Source organism: Haliotis rubra, unplaced genomic scaffold (assembly GCF_003918875.1).
Source record: "Haliotis rubra isolate DU_JTF1 unplaced genomic scaffold, ASM391887v1 Scf217, whole genome shotgun sequence".
Classification (NCBI taxonomy): domain Eukaryota; kingdom Metazoa; phylum Mollusca; class Gastropoda; order Lepetellida; family Haliotidae; genus Haliotis; species Haliotis rubra.
Window position 1 is genome coordinate 1,216,549 of NW_025766192.1, and position 27,299 is coordinate 1,243,847.

At 40.9% G+C, this 27,299-nt stretch overlaps 1 protein-coding gene across 1 annotated transcript in view; it reads right to left on the bottom strand.

Moving 5' to 3' along the window:
- The window catches only part of LOC124277049 (thyrotropin-releasing hormone receptor-like), a 66,924-nt gene extending 42,266 nt beyond the window's left edge, over positions 1-24,658 (bottom strand). Inside the window, 1 exon segment of the mRNA XM_046712704.1 lies at positions 24,571-24,658. Coding sequence (XP_046568660.1) covers positions 24,571-24,599 — 29 coding nt within the window. The 5' untranslated portion in view covers positions 24,600-24,658.
- Positions 24,659-27,299: the final 2,641 nt, after the last annotated feature.

Genomic DNA, 27,299 nt, shown 5'->3' on the forward strand with positions numbered 1-27,299 from the left:
TTATGTGATAAAACCGGAATAAAACTTAACTTAGACAAAACAAAAATAGTAGTGTTTCGAAACGGCGGCCCACTGAGGAACTATGTAAAGTGGCATTTTAAAGGGAAAGAAATAATAGTTGTGAACCATTACAGATATCTGGGAATTGTATTCATGCCTAAACTTTCGTGGACTAAAGCACTAAATTGTTCTGCATCTCAAGCGAGGAAATCAATCATCAGTCTCTATCGATGCCAGTATAATTTTGGTAAGTTCAACTACTGTGACCTTTTTAAATTGTATGAAAGCATAGTAGTTCCTATACTATGCTATGGAGCTGATATATGGGGGACATGACATCGGAAAATCATAGAGACTGTTCACATTCAATTCTGCAAAAGATTTCTTGGACTGAGCAAAGCTACACCGAACAATATGGCTCTTGGAGAATGTGGCAAAACTTACCTACAGCTAACTTATATGACAAAAGCTATTAAATTCTGGTGCAGACTTATCCATCTGAAACCTTCAAGACTCCCCTACCAGGCCTACTACATGATTAAATCCATCTCTGATACAGGTCGTTATACTTGGGCTTCTGAGATTAGAAATATACCCTTTAAACTGGGATTTGGACAAGTGTGGATACAACAAGACATGGGAAACATTGATCTGTTCTTATTGGAATTTAAGCAGCGACTGAAATATATTCTATTTCAAGACTGGCATTCATCCCTACATGACAACTCTAAATGTTGCAACTACAAGCTGTTTAAATCTCCTTGATGTTGAAAAGTAGCTTACATGTGATATCCAACCTTATCTTGTCAAGTATATCATCTTTCAATCAACAATGTCATTAGAAAATCAAATCATATCACTCAGCAAAGGAAGCTTCTACCATATCTTCAATATTAGCAAGATCCGACCCTCTTAGACTTCAACACCGCCCAGCTTCTAACGACCAGCCTTGTTCTCTCTAAACTTGATTACTGCAACTCCCTCTATTACAACATTCCTCAACAGCTCCTTTCACAACTCCAACGGATTCAGAATTCAGCCGCCCGTGTTGTTGCCCGTACACCACGCTACCAAACTGTGACACCTATCCTCCAAACTCTTCAATGGCTTCCTTTATCAAGCAGAATTCAATACAAACTTCTTCTTCTTCTTACACACAGCTGCATCTATGAAAACATGTTTTCTCAATATCTTAAAAGCCTCATTCATCTCCGTGTTCCAAGCCGATTGCTCCGCTCGTCAACCTCCCTACTGCATACACACACAGCCTCACGTCAAAACAGCCATGGGATCAAGAACGTTCTCTGCTGCAGCCCCCTATCTCTGGAACATTCTACCACTCGCCCTAAAAGAAATAGAATCTGCTGACGCTTTCAAAACTGCCCTCAAAACTCATCTTTTCAAACTCTCTTTTCCATAGACATTGTCTACAATCATTTCTCTTTATAGCGCCATTTAGCAATATCTTTTGGAAACAGGCGCTCTATAAATCAATTATTATTATTATATAAATATTCGGTTGCAACAACTTCAACTTATTAATAGAATCTGGTCGTCATAAAAATATACCTCGCAGTCAAAGATTATGTGAAATGTGCACAACTAATAATGCAAAGTTCACCGAAGATGAATACCATGTTCTCCTGTGTTGTTCCAAGTATCACCATCTACGGAAAACATATATCAACCAATATTTCTTTGAAAATCCAACTTTGCATAAATTCGCTCAGCTCATGCAATCCACTGATATAAAAATAATCCAAGCTCCAGCTATGTTCCTGTACAAAGTGTTCAACGCACGTCGTGTAACCTCATGAACTTTAAAACTAAATTTATGCTTGCAATGTACATTATCAATCGATTGCAACACTGTATTTTGGGCCCGAGGCCTTATACTGTAATAAATCTGCCTGTCTGTCTGTCTGTCTAATGGCGATAGATAACTGGCATATCTCGGGAACATACAAAAATATAAGTTAACTCACACTGGTGAAAGTTGTGTTAAAATGGTTGTGATCATAGACCTACGCCTAGTTTGTCTCACAGTATCTCAACCGCTATATTTTCACTACCGCCTAGCCCTCCCAGTACTGCTAAAGCTCTAAATGAAGCAAGTCTAGATTCCCTCAGGTTCTGAATCTCCCATCTCACTGGGGCTCCTTTTCAATTTATATAGGCTTATTTGTTACCATCAAAATTTTCAGAGGCTAAGTGTTAGTCAAACCTACACTGTATTGTAACTGAAGTTACAAGTAGTATGCAGTATTTCAAGTGTGTAATTTAGACGTGCAGATATGACGAGAGGCATTTGAAAACTGCGGTCTATCCAACTATATAGTATACATATTATATATATTATGGGAATGTCATTTCTCAATCTTCTTTTCTGATATTATTGAGGAAGTATTTGAACAGAATCCTTTATTTTATCATTTCGGTTGTGCATATAAGCTCGTATTACGTATTAAATATTGATGTAACATTTCAATTTCGTTTAGCGTCGTTACTTTTAAAGATGTTTAAAAGCTCTACCCGTGAAGATCCGGGTTAGAATTGGTTTTCAGTAATCCGTGCGTGTCGTAAGAGGCGACTAGCGGGGTCGGGTGGTCAGATATGGCTGACACATGTCATCGTATCCCAATTGCGTAGATTGATGCCCATGCTGTAGATCACAGGATTGTATCTTCCAGACTCGATTATTTACAGACCGCCGCCATATAGCTGGAATATTGCTGAATACGGCGTAAAACAATCAAACCAATTTATTGCTGTTTCTATTTACTGCATTCTAGCCGTGTACAAGTGTACTATAATACACGACTTTATACTGTACATTAGAATGTATTACAAAGGCAGTGATTATAAAAAACAATGTACTGCCACTACTTAACCAGTATTGTATAACAGTTGAGAGGGAGATTTGGTAGCATTGTGGTTAAAGTGTTCGCTTGTTAACTCGAAGACTCAGGTTCTATTCCTCGCATAGGTGCCAAGTGTGAAGCCTATTTCTGGTGTCCCCCGCAAGAATATTGCTGGAACATTTTACGCTATATACAACCCTGTGCACTCATTCTCTGTGTAAAAAACTAAGTATAAGTAATTACGTTTGTGAGATTGTCTATGAGAGGATGCTCAATTGCATACTGTATACACGATCCAACATCAGGTATATCAAGATGCTGGTAACAAAATAACACTTATGAAAAACACGTGTACGAGTAAACAAAATTATGAGACATGTGTTCACAGGAAACAAGAAACATCGGAAAAAACATTAATTCACCATAACTGCCGACAGGGAAGAACTGTCGGTCGCCATATAATCAACATTCTTGCTCAGATTTCAGAGAAGCTTTTTCATGCCTTTCAGATCAATTAGCTTCGCTTGTCAGAAAGCTGCAACGATTGAAGACTTTTTCAGAGGTGAGGAGATGTTTTGGAGTACTTCACAACGGAAAGTGTTCTCATACAGTAGGAACTCTCGGCATACATGTTCAACAGATCCATTTAGTGTTTCAAGTAATCAGTGAATCCATTTAAACTCTGCAGTCGGATGATTGAGCGTCTTGACTGATGTAAAAGCGGCTCGACATGTACATCCATAACTTTATCAAGAGCATATTTGCTGTACAATAAAACTATGGACAAATGTATAGTGTATTTCAAACTACGAGCTTTTAATGTCCCTTCAGAAGTTACTGCACGGCATGGATTTAGATATATATTTCCAAAGGAAATATGAAATGGTGTCAATTAAGCTACGAAGTCCTTGATGTCCATTTAGAAGTTACTGTACGGTATGGAGAGGGGGAGATTTATATTTTCCAACGAAATATGAAAAATGGTGTGGTTTACTTGTATTTTGTAATTTATTGGCAGACACACACACATACGTACAGACAGACAGACAGTTATATTGTATTTTCTGTGTCACAAGTCAGTTACATAGGACATATTCGGAAAGACTTCCGCCCGTATTACCCCTAAATTTTAACGATGGGGAAGAAATCCCTTGAGTGGCATTTTAGAAGTCTTTCAGTATGTTCAGACACAATTAAAGGAACTCATCCTTATCAGATGAGTAATATAATTTCAGGTGATATGATTTTACTGGAATGAACTTTAGGGGGGGATACGGGCGGAAGTCTTTCCAAATATTCATAGCGGTACATAATAAACATTCACGGATAAAGAAAAAGTGCCATCTAGAGATGAATTGGCTTACGAGCCAACTGGATTTATCGTAGGAAAATTCTTAAATAGATAATTATTGCTGTTGTGAAATATATGTGAGTGAGTGATATATATGTATATAAAACAAAGATGTAAAATTGTATGAAATTATATTTAAATATAATCGTAAAATAAACTACGTTAGATATATATATACATATGCTAGAATATAATTTAATAGGATCTGCAGATGGTACATTTAAAACATATTAAATTAAAATGAAAAATAATAATTTTTTTGAGCTTCATGTGACCATCATATTCTCTTTGGATGGAGATACGCCATCTTATGTCTTGAAACAGTGATTGACTGGGGATATATTTCAAAGTAAATATAAACTTTACTTGGCACTGTGTCAAATATTTAGCAACTATTTTTCGCGTGACATCTGAGTGTTATGTTCACGAACTCAAACTTCACTCGGCGAACTTTATCTTTTGTGAGACAGAGCATGGGGATACGTGAAAAAGCGAATTGGTTTTGAGGTCAACGCGGCTTCGAACAGTATTTCAGATATATCGCAGCTTGTCCGCTTTCTGTGAGGCAAAACGTGATGTGATGCAGGTTTTGGGAGTTCATTAATTCAGTGAAACCTGCGAGCATGTGTGTGCTACTGATAAACTGAGAAACTGGCGCGAACATGTATCCGGACCGATCACAGATTACTGGCATAACCAAGGGCGACAACACAGCGAATTTCGGCGCTGTAAAAGACTGTGTTCCAATTGTACAATTACTTTTTGGGTAATATGGCTAATGTATTTGAAATTCAAAGCCTACACACCACTAGTCATCGACGAGCCCCGTTTTACTTATTAGTTTCGAAGAACTACGCTAAACTCAAGCTGTAGCAGTTTGATAAAGGTATAGATTCAGGAACTGAACAAAATGTCTCACTCACTCATCCAAGATATAATCAACAGCAAATACTGTAGTGCTAACGAAGATACAGAGAGAGGTGGCGTTGATTTAGTTCAGTATTTCATGAGTAGACGGAGCCGATACTAGATTCTAAAAGTGTATAGAGCCGTTCAAGTTTTTCGTGTAAGCCCAATTGGTTTAGATTGGATATGACGTCACAGCAGAGTACAAAAAGGCGCCAAACTCAATGTTGTCCCAAAACATTATACATTTGATTTATCGGTCGATTTCTATTGTATTTGTTTTCTTCCATACAAAAACCATTAGTTACACTGTGTTTTTAAACGGTGTACGGGACTGTGACACCCTTGTAATTTCCGTATTCCCTTCGGTCTTTACAAGGGTCTTACAGTCCCGTACACACTTCAAAACACTGTGTGACGAATTTATTACCCTTAAGATCCTTTAATTAGGGGATAACTGTACTGTGTTTGACGAATTGGGGACGCATACCGGTGGTATATAGCCGCAAATTTAGTTATATCGGCGACGCGTATAATGGCCCAGTGATTCCTCAACTACGAGCCACTATCTGGTCTGTTGTCAAATGACGTCAAAGCAGGTGACGTCACGTTCCATAATGACATCATAAATCTTGTTTCATGACCTAACAGCGAGTACTGTTTTGTCTTTTTTAACACAAATTCCATCATTTTAGTGGGATTGGGGAGTTAAACTGACCTAGGGCTTCTGCAAATGGCAATGCCCCGAAAAACAGCGTTACCCAAATAGTGTAGGGATACATTCAAAGGTTTTGGTGAATAGGCTTTAAAATTGCGACTGTATTATGCTCATTATACGGTCGGAAATGTATAGCATTGACCAATCAGAACTCGTGTTACATACTAAGTTGAATTAGAATTTAGCTTATCTTTAAACAACAACATTCAACTTTCGGCAGAATAAAACGCAAAACGTTTCGCCGTGATTTTTCTTGAACGGTCACTAATTGAGATAATTCGAGATGGCTTAGTTTATGATAAAAATGATCGAATTTGAGGTTTTGTTAAACGACAAGTAAAGTACAGAAAACTTATATTTTTTTTGATCTATTGTTGGATATATTTATTGACACAAACAAATAAGAAATTATGGCAACACTTTTATTGTTCTGTTTATGCTCACAGTTGTACACATCACGCTAAAATTTCGAAACGATCGGCCGTTTGGCAGCCACATTCCATCTAAGGTCAAGGTCATTCGTACAGCCCGTGTAGTTTGCCACGTGACAGATTTGACGGGGTGTACGCGTACGGTTCGTACACCGTGGCAAATTCGCCTACATCGTTTCGTATGCTTTGGCTACTGACCAATATATCTTAAGGGTAATAAAATAATGAAACATTTGATTTCGGCGAAACGCTTTCATTTAAAAAAATTTTTTGTATGCATAGTGATATTATTATCTAAATATGCCTATCGAAAGCGACGAAACATTAATTTCCTTTAAATATTAGCTCCCGAAGTGAAGTAAATGTTTCAGCTGTTGGAGGTCACTATCTGAAACCTCTGTTTGACCAAACATAATCGAGTATTTTCCTAAATCATGGTAGATTCAATCCCTAAACAGATCCACACACATGTCCTATACCGTACACAAAATAGGGATCGTGAATATTTAGGGATATTTAGGGACATATTTATGAGTGAGTATACTTTTACGCCACTTTTAGCAATATTCCAGCAATATCACGGCGGGGGACACCAGAAATGAGCTTCACACATTGTGCCCATGTGGGGATTCGAACCCGGGTCTTTGGCGTGACGAGCAGACGCTTCAACCACAAGGCTACCCCACCGCCCCACATTTTTATGAACTGCCAACAAGCAGCGGCCATATTAGACATTCTTGGGGGAGGTCACATAACCTGGCCCCTTATTTCATATGTTGCTGCTTTTATGCCAGAATGTTCACGAATATAACAAAATAGCCATCTGGCAAGTTGCTGTTTTTAAAAGAACATATATATAACATTACTGAAGAGCTCCATGGAAATATATTTGGTCTGGAGTATCTGAGACAGTTTGGCAGCCTGCCCACAAAACCTGATTTGGGACTGTCTCAGTTCCCCACATTTATCATTGAACTGACACGTTTCAGACACATGGTTCTTTTCAGTCTGTTTGTACACTGCTTTTGTTTCTCTTCATCAAACTGTAAAAAGACATACAGGACGTTTGGGTAAACACACGCTCCATTTTGTCACCCAGTATTCAAATAGTTTACATTCATATATATACAGACGAACCTCGCATATCCGGACAATAAAATGTTTGTTCTCACACATTGTAAGCATAAAAGAAATTCCAGAGGATCAAATCCCTTGTCAGGTACCTCCCCTATAGTGAAAAACAACAGAACTATCAGATACATGCATCGAGTATCATACGCCGCGAAGAACTTCCATCACCAAATTCAGGTAAACTGACTGACTGCATTTGGTTTTACGCCGCTTTAAGCAATATTCCAGCAACATCACGGCGGGGGACACCAGAAATGGGCTTCTCACGTTGTACCCATGTGGGGATTCGAACCCGGGTCTTCGGCGTGACGAGCCAACGCTTTAACCACGAGACTACCCCACCGCCCCCGTTCTTACTGGAACATGAGTTGGGTATGAAATTGTTTGGAATTTGAGGGTTGTAGACTGAAACACGAAATAGCATGTTGGTGAAAACCCGGATATCTGTTAGCATGTTCCAGTAATATCATAGAAGGAAACACCAGAAATGGGTTTCACACATAGTAACTATACGACGAATCGAACCCGATCCATCAGCGTGACATCTTTAACCATAAGCTAACCCCCCTGTTGTACCCATGTGGGGATTCGAACCCGGGTCTTCGGCGTGACGAGCCAACGCTTTAACCACTAGGCTACCCCACCGCCCCTCAGGTAAACGAATAGGTGATTACAAACTATAAATAAACTGTAAAATTTGCTTTAGAACATCACATGTCATTATGATTTACAAGTTAAACTGTATTTTCTGTTCTGCTGCTCTACTGGAAATACCCATTACGAACCATTATGAACAGCGGGTATTTATGACGCCTTTGCTCGTCTGTGTCCTAATCTGATTATTACTCTTATAAGTGGGCTGAGATATAACGTGACGTGATATATTCAAAGCGACGTGAACACTCAGCCCACTTTCTCACTCCTATACGTCATAAAACCCCGTCAGATTTTTCACATTCGCGTGGCTACCGTGAGCGGACGTCACATAGATATAACACGTCATGTGTCAATATGACGTCATCTATTATTCTACCATATCGAAACCATGATGCTCTTAGAACATTAAGAGGCAGGAGAAAATCAGGACTGCTGTCATCGCTGCCGGGAGAAGGATAAAATTATCAACGCCTGTAGCATCGGAGATTAGTTGAAGAGTGTATCACTACGCGACAGGAAGGACGACGGTCCCGTGTTGTCCCTGAAGACACTCGGAAATGTCAGACGACTGTCACAGAACAATTATGCCTCCGCGTTCTACGTTTGAAGTCGAAAGAAACCACCACGCACACATCATATTTTTCAGTACTGTGAGAAATTCCCTGTTCTGTGAATTCTTGCCTTGTCATTTTAAGGTAAGAAAATTGCTGAAAAAGGTGTTTCAAAATTACGATCATTGTAACTCTCACGCCCTTTTTGATACATTACGAAACCAATATTCAACTGATCTTCAGTTTCCAATGGTAAAACCGATACCTTCATCCTGACAATTACATACAAAAATACCTCTTCCCCGTCATTTGCCTTATAGCTTTGACCCGGGATGAGGACAGAGTTACGAACAACCGCTACACTTTGAGCAAATCTGTGAAAATATCTGTTTTGGTTTGGAAACATTCTTTTTGGTGTTTGCTCCACATGTCAAGCAGATGTGTGCCGTGTCCATGTAATTGATTATTTATTCCATGGAAAAATAGTCATTTTATGTAGTGTCGAAAAGTGTCAAATTCGGTACAAATTAAGCCGTTTCGCTATTGCTTTCATTTAGGTAGTTTTCATCATTTCCATGTGTGGGATGACAAACGCTCACAGTTTCAATACAGTTACCGTTACAGTTACAATTCTGTGGGAATGGTTTAATTCCACGCGAACAAAGCACCACAAATTTTTATTGCTCTCATCCGCAATTTCTCACCAACTGACCTGAGTGACAATGAACTAGGGCTAAGCGTAGCGGAGTTATGCAACCCCTTCTGTGGGAGTGTCTATGTCGTCTTTACAAGTTATTTGACCCGTGAAGATCCGGATTAGAACTGGTCTTCAGTAACCCATGCTTGTCGTAAGAGGCGACTAACGAGATCGGGTGGTCAGGCTCGCTGACTTGGTTGACACATGTTATCGTATCCCAATTGCGTAGATCGATGCTCATGCTGTTGATCACTGGATTGTCTGGTCCAGACAGTGTATGAAATAAGCCCAAAACCCAGCCAGACATCTGGGCTGGTAACTTCAAAAACTTACCAGCCCAGAAGAGATTTAACCAGTCCTTGTTAAATGCTATAAATAGACAGTACCAGTGGACACGTTATCTGAATATTTTTTCGACCCGTCCATCGGGCTGTCTAGCTGTAAAATTATACCGTCCGGCAGAAATCTAGCCCGTCTCGGGCTGTCGGACGGGCCTTATTTCATACACTGGGTCCAGACTCGATTATGTACAGACCGCCATCATATAGCTGGAATATTGCTGAGTGCGGCGTTAAAAACATACAAAAAACTGCAAACATTTTTTTTCCACATTTATCCTTAACAAGAGATACGGTCACATTAATGAACATGCCATAGCGGTCAATATTGCTCACATCACTGAACATGCCCGTGGTGATGGCGATTTCTCGATGTGTCGGTTGTTATGTAACGGAACATGCGTGCAAATCGATTTACACAACACAACTAATGGCCGGTATGCTGTAGCGTGCCGGGAAAATGCAGTCACAGAAGGTCATGTACAACAACTGTAATTGGCTTTAGACAAGAATTGAACTGTGTGTTGGTAAATTTGTATGTTTGTAGTTTAACGGGGCTTTATGGATAACAACTTCTTGGTTATTGCGACATTTCGGTGCAGATTCTTACACCGTTATCCTTTATAAAGTCATATGGTTTATTATTGACTCTTCAGCTTCTAGTGCCCGTGAAGGTCCGGGTTAGAATATTGATCTTCAGTAACCCATGCTTGTCGTAGGAGACAACTAACGGGATCGGGTGGTCAGGCTCGCTGACTTTGTTCACACGTCATCGGTTCCCAATTGCGCAGATCGATGCTCATGCTGTTGATCACAGGATTGTCATTTACAGACCGCCGCCATATAGCTTGAATATTGCTGAGTGCGGCGTAAAACTAAACTCACTCACTCACCCCAGACGGAAAGGCATGCGTTCATGTCACTATATATCCCATTTGCGTTGAACGATGCTCATACTATTGATCACCGGATTGTCCAGACTCGATTATTTACAGACCGCCGCCATATAGCTGGAATATTGCTGAGTTAAATCCCTTATTCGTAGCAGGATGCGTCAGCAATAAGCCCATGCTGGTGGGTCTTACCATAGAGGTGAAAGTGTACGGAATGTTTATCCGTTGCGCAGTATGATTCGTTGACAAATGAAACCGACAATTTGATGCAGCTCAAAGTTAATTTCCCTCCTACAGATTACAAGGAACCCGTGAAGATCCGTGTTAGAATTGGTCTTCAGTAAACCATGCTTGTCGTAGCGGGATCGTGTGGTCAGGCAAGCTGACTTGGTTGACATGGTATCGCATCGGCGAAGATTGATGCTCATGCTATTGATCACTGGATTGTCTGGTCCAGACTCGATTAATTACAGACTGCCTGAAGATCTCAAAACAGCCCCAAGCCTGCACTCCTTCAAAACTCTCCTCAAAACGCTTTTGTTTAAGAAGTACTTTGTCTAGACTCTCTCCCAAATAACTTTACTTGTAGCGCCATGAGCATACCAGCTGGCGTGGAGACTGGCGCGTTACAAATTCACTCGTTATTATTATTATTATATATGACATACTTATAAGCGATCAGCGTCTGTTTCCACACGCATTGCCAATATCAATGCATCCTTATCGATCGCGTCTGTCAACAGCTGCCTTTCTCAAAACAATAATTGAAAAAAATGCTATGGTAATGAAGTATTGTTGAATGTGAAAAACTTAGTCGACCAATTCATGCAAACATCGATATCTAATAAACTCACTGGGATTCACTGAGCTAAACATATTAAACTATTGCATAATGTACTCAGTACAAAGCCAGGCTCATACTCACACTCAAGACATTGTACACGCGTTGTGCCTGGCTTGATCCGTTACGTAAGTTTTGAATTGTTAAATTTTGTGAATACATACTTACACTGTATTCTTAAAAGTGTTCATATTGCGCTGACAGTTTAACAACTGAACCATCATTTAATTGCAGACAATGGCACCAAGGCCGTTCGACAACGCGATCGTAGATATTGGACTCACCGAAATCTGTGATAAAAGTAATATAAAACGTAGATCGCCTCAGTAACGTTGTATTAGGGTTTCGGTCTTGGGTAAACTGACACTTTCAAATCAATATGTTTTCTTACCTCCAATTCCACTAAAACAGACATGCTTACATCCCCTGTCCACCTTAACCCCGTCTTCCACCCACCTTCTCCCCACCCCACCTCCTACTCACACGTCCCCCAAGGACAGACGCGTGGTCCCCAGCCTATGCTGGTGGTATCAGTAGGTTTATACATATGTTTACAACAGTAAGGCTCGACAACTTCATTGATTGCATGCCATCGTAGCTGTTGCTCATAACGTCAATCATTGGATTATCCGGTCCAGACTCGAGTATTGACCGGCTGCTAATACTAAGTGCAACATGAAAACACACAAAGGAAACTAAAAATGGAAATATATAATAATAGCATAAAACCTACATTCATTCAGGACAAACGAAAATACTTCTCAACAGACCACCTGTCTTAAGGCGAAACTCCCTCGTCGAACAAACCTGTGCACGACAATTACAAATAAACCTGACGCAAATACTAGAGAACAAGAAAAAAAGTTTTTAAACGGTGTATACATACAAGAATACAAGCCCATAAATGCAATTTCTTAAAGCTCACAGACCCTTACATACCACTCCACAGTTCCAGCCAGGTTCCTCTACCTTAGATTAGAAGGATGCCAATACCGCATGTGTAGCCTGCCTGTTAGGAGGAAACTTCCGTCCAGACATTACCACAAAGACACCCGCTTCTATTTCTGGTTTGTGGAACACATGGTCGATAATGCCGTTTTATACCATTAAGTCCAATGCCTCCACTTACACGAATGTTTAAACTGTATCGGTACTTTACTTCCGGTTCAGAAAAGAACATGTCCAATAAGTGAAATCTTAAAATCTGAAAGGTACCAGACTGGGAACTTCCGGTTCATCTTGACCCTCAATTTCAACCAATCACAGTGATTCAAAGAACCAGCAAAATCTTAGCACTTCGCTGCACCGCAATTAGGATGAAATGCACCACTCCACATGTACATCCCAATACAGTGAATAACCTAGGTAACAACGAATAATGCATTCTCTGACATTCATATACGAGAGAGTTAAGTGGTTTAACTTGCATGGCTTGTTTGTCCAGGGTGGGAGGAACACCTAAATATGGCACTTGTCACCATGCATGGCGCTTGGCTGAGGAGAATAAAACAAGGCCAGGCCAGTGGCCATAGCCTGAGAGGGGTTTGTTAAACTGCGGCACCTATCGTAGGCATGTCCCTTTTAACAGGGAGTATAGACATGTTTGTATATTCCATGAGTTAAATTAATGTTGTGTGTCCAAATCTTCACAGTGCTAAATTACCGTTCTATATCACGAACTAACTGTGTTTGCAAAACCATAAAGCGCATGGTCAACAATCGATTGATCTAGTACTTGCAGACCAATAACCTCCTTAGTTACCTCCAATGTGGTTTCCGAAACAACCGAAGTACCATTGACCATTTAGTCAGTTCATATCTCCGTTTTTAAACAACAGGCAATTTCATGTACGGGTGGGCTCCACATTGTCTGATTATTTACACCAAGAGCATGGCGTCCTTCAAGGCACTCTCCTGTCTGTAACACCTTTTTGCATCAATTTTTACTGCCTCACTTACGTCTTGAACAGTTTTGTTGATGGGTTTCCTTTCGTGGATGATTTCAATATTTCATGCCGTGGTAAGAAAGGCAGCTACAGCTCTGCCTTAACAAAAAAAATTAAAAATGGGCCAATGAAAATGGCTTTATGTTTTCAAAATCCAAAACAAATTGCATTTATTTTTGCCGTAAATACAAACAACACAAGGATCCAGACCTACTTTTTTTATGGTACTCCCATTAAGGTAGTAGAAGAGGCCAAATTTTGCAGGTGGATTTTACCCACACCAAACTCAAATTCCGAAACAAACCCTTTGGCGGAATAGGAATACAACCAGTTATGTCCCAAGTATACCACCCATAGATCCATTTTTACAGACGGGTCCAAGAATGATGGCCAAGTTGCCAGTGCCACAGTCATTGGATCCAAGACTGTTTCCGTAAGAATTCCTGACAACAGTTGCTGAGGTTAAGGCTATCTTCACGGCTTTGACCTATATTAAACATCAGAACCACTCTACAAACTTCATCGTTTCCACGGATTTATTATCTTGCCGTCAAGCACTTCAAAATGTTACTCCAGGTCACCCCATCATCCTCGGACAGCGGCTGGACAGGCTGGCTGACGATCGCCTCTGTGATGCTGCATGGCCGTTGCTGCATTATCATGTAATTGCATAATTAGACGTCGAATAGAGTGTTGTGGACCCACTGATGGCATATCCCAACCTTAACCTACCCAGTATACATTATATCTCTGTGGAAAAGTATTACGAAAACTGTAATACTCGTACTGGTATAAACAGTCATATACGTTTGTGACGTAATATTGATCGCAACGTTAAACCCCATGTCACCAAACACAACGTGTCACACTGCACATTAGTTGCATAAACCCCGAGTTGATTTAAATGAAACAACGAAGTCACAGCTGCTGTATATTGTTTGTTTATTTGTTGTTTAAAGCCGCATTCATATTCCAGCTATTTCGCGTCGGTCTGTAAATAATCGAATCTGGACCAGACAATCCAGTGATCAACTGCATGAGCACCGATCTACGTAATTTAGGTGAGGTGAAATTGGGTTTAACGTCGTGCTTGAGAATATTTCGCTCATATGACGATCTACGTAATTGGGATACGATGACATGAGTGAACCAGGTCAGAGAGCCAGACCATCCAATCCCCTTAGTCACCTCTTACGACAAACATGGGTTGCTGAAGACCAATTCGAGACCATCTTCACGGCTCGCTGCTCGTTGTAAGCACCAAAGTGACCTCCAACTTTTGTAAGATCGTTATATCCATACACTTCACGAATTGCGAAACTTACTGTCACCTTAAACTTATACAGAGGTCTCTTTCGGCCTCGCCAAAAATAATTTATTTTGACTTACTCCATACGATTTTCACATCTAGTTCGCCCTGAACTTACACCAAAATACACTATTTCTGAGGATAGTCAAAAGTGGATATTCTTTTGCATTGATGTTTTTTTTTATATACTATAAACATTTCGGTAACATTTCAGTCAAAGTATGACCTTCACGATGACCTTTCACCCTTAACCTGACACCACCTTAAAATACATCAGTGATTTTGAAGCGTTCTCCAGGGTGATATTGGGTTTATATATGATTCAATATAAATGAAAAGTCAAAAAGTACAAAGTGCGGTGGGGGCGGTCTCGTATGACCTTCTGAAATGGAAAACACGATCCGGCGCTTATTGATTGTACCCCGGAGTATCGGTTCCGGATTGTGTCGACTCTTACGAGAAGCTATGTGTTATGGATGCGAACAAGAGAAACGTCTCATTGACAAAACGTCTCATGTACGGGGAAACGGAAGGAAGCAGCGAGAACATTTGACAACAAACACAGTGTATTGGTGCTCTGTAACACAGGTTATATTTGGGATTACACTTTCTCAGATTCTAGTACTTTTGTTGGGTTGAGTCCCATCTGAACCCGCACTCTCACTATCAGGGTGGGACTCATCCCAACAAATGTACTTGAATCTGTACTTCACTGAGAAAATGTAACAACAAATATAACATATGCTTCATTTCACCACTTTCTTAATGGGACCGCCTCCGTGGTGTAGTGGTTAGAGCGTCCGCCCGGAGAGCGGAAGGTAGCGGGTTCGATCCCCAACTGCGTCATACCAAAAGACGTTAAAATATGGTACTTGTTGGTCCCTGCCTGGCGCTCGGCATAAATGGGTACAACAAGGACTGGTCGGCTCGGTGTCAGTATAATGTGTCTGAGTGGGGTATTCATGCTTAACTGTGGCATGGTATCTCAGTGGGCTAGCACTATAAAACCAGCTTCAGTCCGGGCTAGTACAAGCAGCCGCACATACACATACACACGCATGCACGTCGTCATATGAGCGAAATATTCTCAAGCACGACGTTAAACCCAATTTCACCTCACCTCACTTTCTAAATGGTACTGTGTATTCATGCTGATGGTCTGTTGTAGCGTAGAACTTCCCATTAGGTATGTGTGCAAAGTGCAAAGTCGAGATCAAACTACCACTCACTCACCCGCAAACCATCCAACCGATCAGTCAACTAACCTGTCAGCCAGCCAAGTAACCATCCATTGATCCATCCATCCATGCATCCATCCATCCAGGGAACCAGATAACCAGCTAACCTATTGACCATGAAGGGTCGTATGGTCTCCTATTAATTAATAATATAACAGTACAGTAACACAGGAGGAACGGTTTCTTATCTATGCTGCGATCCGGGACGAACTCGTGATACTCAAACATGTTTTGCATGTCAGTAAACAGTTACCGAACGCGTCATTAAATCGAATTTGGAAAGCAACCCTTTCCCATCAACATCCTTCCAAGGTCTCATTTATCTTGCTCACATAATAATCCATGCCTTAATGGGGTAATAATCAAGTGAATCTCCCCATTAATTATGACTGTGTCCTTGACTACACGCTGAACCTTCAGCAAAAACAAAAATCTGAAGATTGTGGATCAACAAGTACGTGTACGTAGGTACAGTAAACGCTGCGCAGGGGAAGTAACTGTATTGTACTTACGTTCGGTAATATTTACCTGAAGACATAACATACGGCTCGCAGTACATAAACACATTGAAACCATTTACGCATCTATGATGGAATCGGTGACATTTCCAACGATATCATCAACTTGAGTTGAAACCGTATGATAACATTATCGCAAACGAACATTCTCCACTGTTTTGTTGACATTTATTTACAAACTTTAGCAGGAATGGGCAAGTAATAGAGAGAAACCACATAAATACTGAATATAGCTCTCCTCCTTCACAGAGCTGCTACAATGTGAATAAATGTTTCAGCAGAACGGACCAGCAGAATAAATTCCTCTTTGGCATTCTAAAAAGCCTCTCTGAATTTGTCAAGTCTGTGGACATAATGGCCGGGTGACAGTGACAATGGCCGCTACAGCAAGCTTCGTGGTGACGAAAGTTTGAAACTGGTTCACAGATACCAACCATTCAGCCTAGAGAAGTTTTGGTAAAGTTTGTAATTGCTGCACGAATTCGACGTTTATGCTTACTCTCGCACGACAAGATAATAGTAGTTTAACTTGTTGCTCTTGCGCCATTTAGGTAAACAGCCCCCAGTCCTCATCCACCCATAACGCCCAGACACCACACCCACTATCTCACAGACACTTTTGTGCCCCAACCCTACACTCATTGGCTCACTCACCAACTCATTCACTTACCCACCGACCCAGTGGTTTCAGCCCCGGGTTGTTAGTACAACATACCCAACACCAGGACTGAGTGTGAAGCCGGTCTTAAAGGGGCGGTGTGGTAGTCTAGTGGTTAAAGCATTGGCTCGTCACGAGGTTCGAATCCCCACATGGGTAAAACGTATGAAGCCCATTTCTGGTGTCCCCTGCCGTGATGTTGCTGGAATATTGCTAAAAGCGGCGTAAAACTAAACTCAGTCAGTCAGTGAAGCCGGTCTTAACATGTAGCTCATTATTAGACTATGCCCGCCAGTATCAGTCTTTTATATAACCGAGTTTCCTGACACAAGAATGAATTTTTCATTGTAATTTTGAACTGTTTGAGAGGCATTCTAGAAGTTGTGAGCACTAGGAATGACACGTCTCTATGGATGATCAACTTCTTTAATGTACACGTTTCGGTATAGATGCTTATACCGTTTTCAAGCATGAAGCGGTGAATGAGTACAGCATGGTATATACAGGGTACATGAGGGCTAACAAAGGCAATGGACAATAAAACAAGATGATTAACAATGAAAACAGGCATACATATACACGAGATAAGCCGAGGCCTCGTGTATATTTATATCTCATGTATATATAAGCTTCTTTTATTGTAAATCATCTTGTTTCTTCATCCATTATATATCGTGCTGTACTTATTCACCACATTCACGTCGCTATTGTACATTAAAGAAGCGATCCGTGAAGATCCGGGGTAGAATAGGTCTTCAGCAACCCATGGACCCGTGAAGATCCGGGGTAGAATAGGTCTTCAGCAACCCATGCTTGCCACAAAAGGCGACTATGCTTGTCGTAAGAGGCGACTAACGGGATCGGGTGGTCAGGCTCGCTGACTTGGTTGACATATGTCATCGGTTCCCAATGGCGCAGTTCAATGATCATGCCATTGATCACTGGATTGTCTGGTCCAGACTCGATTATTTACAGACCGACGCCATATAGCTGGAATATTGCTGAGTGCGGCATAAAACTAAACTCACTCACTCACTCATTAAAGAAGTTGATCATCCATAAAGACTTGACATTCCCACTAGTAATTTTAACGAACATGTTCTTGCATCAGAGGAATGACGTGGCAGTCATGGCAAGCTTGATTCCAATCAATCGGCCACAATTCAAGTAGTTAACTTAATAAAACCCTGGTATTACTTCATCCACCAGGCTTATGATTACTTAGTTTCAGTCCGATACCGATTGTATTTCACATACGACAGAACTAAAATATCCAGACCCAAGTTGCAAATGATGTCAAACAAACCTGTGCCATACTTAGAAGGTTATAACTGAATATGGAAGCTTAACGCCAGATATCAATTGTATATCACCCGAGGAAACAGTTTCTACTGTTCGTGAAACAACTAACCTTGAGTATTACTGACAATCTGAAATCAGTGATGACACAAGTTATGATTACACAATGCCGGACCGCCTCCGTGGTGTAGTGGTTAGAGCGTCCGTCCGGAGAGCGGAAGGTTGCGGGTTCGATCCCCGGCCGCGTCATACCAAAAGACGTTAAAATATGGTACTTGTTAATGGGTACATCAAGGACTGGTCGGCTCGGTGTCAGTATAATGTGTCTGAGTGGGGTATTCATGCTTCACTGCGGCATGGTATCTCAGTTGGCTAGCACTATAAAACCAGTTTGGGCTAGTACAAGCAGCCACACACACACATACACACGCATGCACGTCGTCATATGAGCGAAATATTCTCAAGCACGACGTTAAACCCAATTTCACCTCACCTCGACTCACCTCACCTCACCTCACACAATGCCATTTAGAAAGTGGTCAAATGTAACACGTTATATTTGGGATTACACTTTCTTAGTAAAGTACAGATTCTAGTACTTTTTGTTGGGTTGAGTCTCCCCCCCACCCCCCAAAAAAAAAGAAGAAGAAAAAAAAAGACTAGAATCTGTACTTTACTAAGAAAGTGTAATCCCAAATATAGCATGTGTCACATGACACAAGTTGTTCACGAAACAAGCCCTGCCCTATGGGAAGCGTTTACTGCCTTAGACTATTTGATAATGATTTACATCATGCGTATTATATAGTCAGAATCTGTTAACCGACACTACTTTTAGCAGAGATATCGTATGGATGTGGAAAGGATTTTGTCGCATTTATTCACAAAACATTTATTGCCAGACACCCCACTTTAGTTCTCTTGCTTTGCGATTGCTTCATACGTTTTTAATGCAATTTATTAACGCTATATGTATATTGTCACGAGGCCAGCTCTGTTATTCATGTCAGTTGGCTGTGTTTACGAGCAATCCCGTCCAATGGGTCAGCCATGCGTTTTCAGGAGAATAGATGTACAAAATATAATTTCATTTAAAGAATAACTAATGATGTCACAGGGTGTTACTGAAAGGATGAGCGTATCCGGCCCCACCAGGGGCACCTGTCACACATATTCCATGACAAATGACTTGTAAACCTAAAAGAACACGGAACATATGGCAAATCTCTAAAGAGGGAATGCCATCGGGCATCATTCATGTCACTGAGACGGAGTGCGTAAACTCTGATGCTTTACACCAGACACATTCGTCGTCCGTTGACGTTGATGAGTGTGTGGCTTTATCGGATAATGGGCAGTGTTATCGAAGCTATAAACCAATCCAATAAACTTGGTATAACGATCCTATTCAAATGCAAATAAGAAAACCAAACAGGAATGTTTGGGAGCTCTTACATTGATGTAATACCTACTTTCTCAACATTGCATTGCTAAGCCTTGGTAAAAAACGTTTCTTGAGTGAAAGTTTCTAGTGAAAAGAATCAAGTCAGCAGAACGTTTGGTACTTTAGTGATTGAAATAGACTATAAGCTTCGATTATTTTAAGAATCCCACTACACAGTATATCCCTAGAAAACTTTCGTAAGCATCATCATTAATCATTGCTAAAAACAAGCGCTTAAAATCACGCCAATGCGACACTAATTACAGCGGAAACCGCCACAGGGTCTATTTGTCAAGCCTAATTGGCTCACAGATTTGTGTATTTTTGGCCTTTCAAAATAGCTTTAATTGAGGAGTATTGTTTATTACACAAGGTGGCAGAGCAGTAAGCTCTATATCAGCTCCATTCCGAAATAAACAGTTCGTGCCTATTGATAATCAAAGCCCTGACTTGTCTCTGACACACTTTGTGAGGACTAGACATCGTAAAATAGAATAAGAAAAGAACGAATGTAGCTGTTAAACCGCTACCGAGGTTATTACACGCTAAACTAATTTCCTGTTACCGCAGGAATATGTCAGTCTTCAGTTTGAAGCTTGCAGACTTTGTGGGACATGGCCAAGACAGTTATTAATCGTTCAATAGGTTTCTTGGGTTGTTCCGTGGCATTTAGCCTGGGCATAGTGAAATGTATCCATATACTATTAATATACACACTTGCAAGCTGGATATATTGTCTCATATCACATGCCAGAATAAAGGGTCGGAATCATTACTGGTATATATAGTCTGATATCACATGCCAGAATAAAGGGTCTGAATCATTACTGGTATATATAGTCTGATATCACATGGCAGAGTAAAGGTTCTGAATCATTACTGACGTGTACAGCCTCATATCACATGATAGAGTTAAAGGTTCTGAAACATTACTGACGCATACAGCTTCATGTCACATGATAGAGTAAAAGGGATGAATCATTACTGACGTATACAGCTTCATGTCACATGATAGAGTAAAAGGGAGGAATCATTATTGACGCATACAGCCTTAAATCACACGATAGAGTAAAAGGGATGAATCATTACTGACGTGTACAGCATTAAATCACATAATAGAGTAAAAGGGAAAAATCATTATTGACGCATACAGCCTTAAATCACATGATAGAGTAAAGGGAGGAATCATTACTGACGTGTACAGCCTTAAATCACATGATAGAGTAAAAGGGATGAATCATTACCGACGTATACAGCTTCAAATCACATGATAGAGTCAAAGAGAGGAATCGTTATTGACGTATACAGCTTCATGTCACATGATAGAGTAAAAGGGAGACATCATTACGGACGCATACAGCTTCATATCAATTGACAGAGTAAAAGGGAGAAATCATTACTGACGTGTACAGCTTCATATGACGATAGAGTAAGAGGGAGGAATCATTACCGACGTATACAGCTTCACATCACATGATAGAGTAAAAGGGAGGAATCGTTATTGACGTATACAGCTTCACATCACATGATAGAGTAAAAGGTTCTGAAACATTACTGACGCATACAGCCTCGTATCACGATAGAGTAAAGGGAGGAATCATTACTGACGTGTACAGCATTAAATCACATGATAGAGTAAAAGGGATGAATCATTACCGACGTATACAGCTTCACATCACATGATAGAGTCAAAGAGAGGAATCGTTACTGACGTGTACAGCTTCATATCATATGACAGCGTTAAAGGTTCTGAAGCATTACTGACGTGTGCAGCTTCATACCACATGATAGAGTAAAAGGGACGAATCATTACCGACGTATACAGCTTCACATCACATGATAGAATAAAAAAGGGAGAAATTATTACGGACGCATACAGCTTCATATCAATTGACAGAGTAAAAGGGAGAAATCATTACTGACGTATACAGCTTCATATCACGATAGAGTAAGAGGGAGGAATCATTACCGACGTATACAGATTCTTATCAAATTAGTAAAGGTCTGAATCACTACTGGCGTATGCAACCTCATATCACATGGCGGAGTAAAGGGTCTAAATTATTACTAATGTATACAGTTTTATATTACATGATAGAGTAACGGATTAGAGTCTCTACTGGTGTATACTGCCTCATAGTGAAGGGTATGACTCATCACTGACAGATACAGCATCATATAACACGAAAGAGTGAACGGGAAGGAACACAGCACTTATGTCAAATGACAGAGTAATGTGTCTGAATCATTATTGGTGTATACAGCTTCATATGAGTTAGTACAATGAATAATTACTGACGTATATGCAGGATCATATCAGATGACCGAGTAAAGTGTCTGAATCATTCTGAGTGAATCATTTTCATCACAACAGATGCCCGAGTTAGAGTGAGAGTGATTTTCGCCACTTGTAACAATATTCGAGCAGCTGAAGGCGGCGGAAACAAGACATAGGCAAATTAAAAAGAGAAGCACTAACTGAAAATTATAGTGAGTGCGTTTAGTTTCACGCCGCACTCAGCAATATTCCAGCTGTATATATGGCGGCGGTCTGTAAATAATCGAGTCTGGGCCAAACAATCCAGTGATCAACAGCATGTGCATCGATCTGCGCAATTGGGAACCGATGACATGTGTCAACTAAGTCAGCGAACCTGACCACCCGATCCCGTTAGTCGCCTCCTACGACAAGCATAGTCGCCTTTTGTAGACCTATTCTACCCCGGATATTCACGGGTCCTGAATCATTTCTGACGTATACTGCATCATATAATATAATGGTGTAAAGGGTCTGAAGTATTACTGGTGAGTGAGAAAACGCGTACGGTTCTATTCGGTACGGGTGTATACAGCTTTATACCACATAAAGGAGCATATGTTCTGAATCATTATTGGTGTGTACGTCTTTAGATTACATGAACCAGGGGCTTAATCGTTACTGCCCCATATTATATATTGGCGGAAATGTTCGAATTATTACTGCCGTATGCATCCTAATACCACATGAAAGAGTAAACGGTCTAAATCATTACTGATTTACACAGCTTCATATCACATGATAGAGTACCGGGTCTGAATCATTACTGGTGTATAAGGTCGCCGTAAGGGTGTGTATGATTGCTGGAGTATATAGTCTCGTATCACATCACAGCGTAAAGGGTGTGGATCATTATTTGTGCGTACAGCCTCTAATGGCTCAGTAGAGGGAAGGCTCTGGATAAGTACTTACGTATACAACCTTATATCACATGGCAGAAAGAAGGGTACGAACCAATAGTTCACATAACCTTATATCACATGAACGAATGAAGGGCCTCAGTATGTCTACAGCCTCATATCACATAATGAAGTACGTCATGACGTATAGTCGATAACCTCATTCCGGCTCAATTACACAGCTAGCCGAGTTGACACCCAGTTGGCTGTTAGGTGTATTGTAGATCGAATCTTAATGATTGAACCTCATGACAATGTGTAAAATAGTTTGAGACGTGTTTAAGTATTGAATCAAATTAACCGCCGACTGTTTAGTGCCCTAGCGTCCTGTGCACAAGTAATACGATTCTTTGAAGACAAGCATGAAAAGATTTCAAATTTGATTTTAGACATTAGTTTTGCCTAAACAATTGCGAGAACAAATTGCACAGACTTCTTCCTGATCATGAATTCTGTTTCTTGAATTATTTATACCATAAAATATAAATATTATACCATGAATACATGCAGTTGAATCACAGCCCCTGCTTCAACCTTCCATTGTCATTAATGAGTGAGTGAGTTCAGTTTTACGCCGCACTCAGCAATATTCCAGCTATATGGCGGCGGTCTGTAAACAATCGAGTCTGGACCAGACAATCCAGTGATCAACAACATAAGTATCGATCTGCGCAATTGGGAACCGATGACATGTTTCAACCAAGTCAACCCGATCCCGTTAGTCGCCTCTTACGACAAGCATGGGTTACTGAAGGGACATTCTAACCCGGACCTTCTCGGGTTCCATTGTCATGATACACAATCGGTACCTGGTACAGTCCAAGGCCACTTAAATACCTTGACAGTTGTTAGAGGAATTTGATAATTTTCATTTTGGTACAACGTAAACGTGATAGTAATTATTTCGGAAATAGCATTCATCACAATATAAATGAATCCGTTCAGAATTGATCATTTACATTCAGGGTGTCATCTTCATGAATATTTGATATTACATTATTCCTTTCGATTCGTTCTTCACGTGACAAGAGGCGATGGGTTAGACGAATGGTGTGAAAGTTAGAGAGTCCGACCGTAACGTAGATTGCACTTAATGACCCCATTATAGTCGTACACACAACTCAAGAACCTTCGGCAGACCATTATCAGTAGCAACAGGTTCCTAAAACGCCTAACTCCCATACACATATTTAAATGTGTGTGTTCGATCAAGTTGTTGAATTGTGAACTGCTAGCTTTGTGGATAAAGAATTGCAAAGTCACACCTAACATATGGGTTTGAACACCAACATATCCATGTGTGAAACCAGTTCTTGGCGTCACCTGTTGACATCTCTTGAATATTGCCGAAAGCGGCACCAACTGTCACATAATGCTCATTAACCATCTCCAACCAAGTTAACACATACTTAAACCGTAATATTTAGAAATATGAAATTCACCTGCAAGAATTATTAATCAAATAAGTAAATGAATGTATGCCTTTTACGTGACTGAACAATTTCAACTTAAACAAGAGACTGACTTAAAGTGTACGATGAACAACAGAGTACAGTGTAGGTCCTACCTGTATAGAGCCGTGTAATCACCTAGCATCCAAGTAACATAGCTGCCACAGCAACTGGCACCAACCCTCTGACGATGCTGCCAGCTGCTCTCGCTCTAACTCGCTATTGATCGGCCACCTTCTGTAATATTATTCGCGCGTACCAAGCTGTGCTCAGATTGGCCGACGACGCTTGGTTGTCGTCCATTTAGGCGGACTGTTGTCGTAGTCTATTTGAATGAAGAACGACTAATTTAGTCTCCGTTTGTGTTTGTGCTCCGTTGTATCCCGTAGGTCGAAGGAGGAAGTAAGGTCGAAAAAACAGAGTAATGTTTCGGAAAAAAAACCCCGAGTAGTGTTTTGTTGTTTGTTGATATGATAACTCATGAAAGAAGATTTCAGAAATACGTTTCTAAAATATGTTCTTTACACAAAATGTGCAGAATTGGATCGTCTTAAAGCACTAATACTTTCAAAAGAAATGGCTTAAGGGGTAAAATACATGTAACATTGAACTGGGTAGGTTCAGGTTAGTTCGTATCGATTCGTGTCACAAAGTCTAAAGCAATATGAAAGTTATATCATTAAGCGGGACACCAGACACTGGCTATATATTCTTAACGTTCTTTCATTGGGAATCTGGTCCCTGGAGTGCGGAGTCGGCGCGTTCATATCCACAAGGCCACCACACCTGGGATATCTCTCAATGTGATCAAAAGAGTTCGAAAATAATCAATGAATATATATATATATATATATATATATATATATATATATATATATATATATATATATATATATATATATATATTTTAAGACATGAATATATGTTTTTGGGTCAAAGAAAAGTCATATAAATAACCTCCTGTTTTTTCATTACGGTAAAAATAGCAAACTTGTATGGTTATTGGGAAAAACAGCTGTCAGTATTGATTCACGACACTGTACAGAATGTTCACCACTCAGTCCGTTCTGTAGACACGACCTACCGCAGTCCGTTCTGTAGACAAGACCTACCGTAGTCCGTTCTGTAGACACGACCTGCCGTAGTCCGTTCTGTAGACACGAACTACCCTAGACCGTTCTGTAGACACGATCTTCCGTAGTCCGTTCTGTAGACACGATCTATCGTAGTCCGTTCTGTAGACACGACCTGCCGTAGTCCGTTCTGTAGACACGACCTAACGTAGTCCGTTCTGTAGACACGACCTACCGTATTCCGTTCTGTAGAAGCGACCAACCGTAGTGACCTGCCGTAGTCCGTTCTGTAGACAAGACCTACCGTAGTCCGTTCTGTAGACAAGACCTACCGTAGTCCGTTCTGTAGACACGAACTACCCTAGACCGTTCTGTAGACACGATCTTTCGTAGTCCGTTCTGTAGACACGATCTATCGTAGTCCGTTCTGTAGACACGACCTGCCGTAGTCCGTTCTGTAGACACGATCTTCCGTAGTCCGTTCTGTAGACACGACCTACCGTAGTCTGTTCTGTAGAAGCGACCAACCGTAGTGACCTGCCGTAGTCCGTTCTGCAGACACGACCTAACGTAGTCCGTTCTGTAGACACAACTTACCGTAGACCGTTCTATAGATACGACGTAACGTAGTCCGTTCTGTAGACACGACCTACCGTAGTCCGTTCTGTAGACACGATCTATCGTAGTCCGTTCTGTAGACACGACCTGCCGTAGTCCTTTCTGTAGACACGACCTGCCGTAGTCCGTTCTGTAGACACGATCTATCGTAGACCGTTCTGTAGACACGAACAACCGTAGTGACCTACCGTAGACCGTTCTGTAGACACGACCTAACGTAGTCCGTTCTGTAGACACGATCTACCGTAGTCCGTTCTGTAGACACGTCCTAACGTAGTCCGTTTTGTAGATACGACCCACCATCGACCGTTCTGTAGACACGACCTACTGTAGACCTTTCTGTAGACGCGACCTGCCGCAGTCCGTTCTGTAGACACGATCTATCGTAGTCCGTTCTGTAGATACGACCTACCGTAGTCCGTTCTGTAGACACGACCTGCCGTAGTCCGTTCTGTAGACACGATCTACCGTAGTCCGTTCTGTAGATACGACATACAGTAGTCTGTTCTGTAGACACGATCTACCGTAGTCCGTTCTGTAGACACGACCTGCCGTAGTCCGTTCTGTAGATACGACCTACCGTAGACCGTTCTGTAGACACGATCCACCGTAGATCGTTCTGTAGACACGATCTGCCGTAGTCCTTTCTGTAGACACGATCTACCGTAGTCCTGTTGACAGGCGAGTGTAAGAACGGGGTTCCATCTCCAGCCGCATCATACAGAACGACGTTAAAGGGTGGTACTTTTTGTCACCCTGGTGTTCTTCATTAACGTGATGAATAAGTACTAGTTCGTAGTCTGTATTCTGTACCTCAGTTCGGTATTCGTGTTACACTACAGCGTCGTTTCCCTGTGAGTAAGCACTGTAAAACCGGATAAGTACGGACTGCACGTATAGACACAGACACAGGCATTCACACATAAAATAAAATAGTTACATATATATACGTACACTCACATGTTCATACACAAACACAAACATAACAATACACACACCACACACATACACACGTATATGAACATGGCAGCTTTGGGTTTGTTGTTTAACGCCACACTCAGAAATATTCCATCCATAGGACGGGAGTCTGTCAATTAGTCTGGACCAGACACTCCAGTGATCAACAGCATAAACATCGATCGACGCAACTGGGA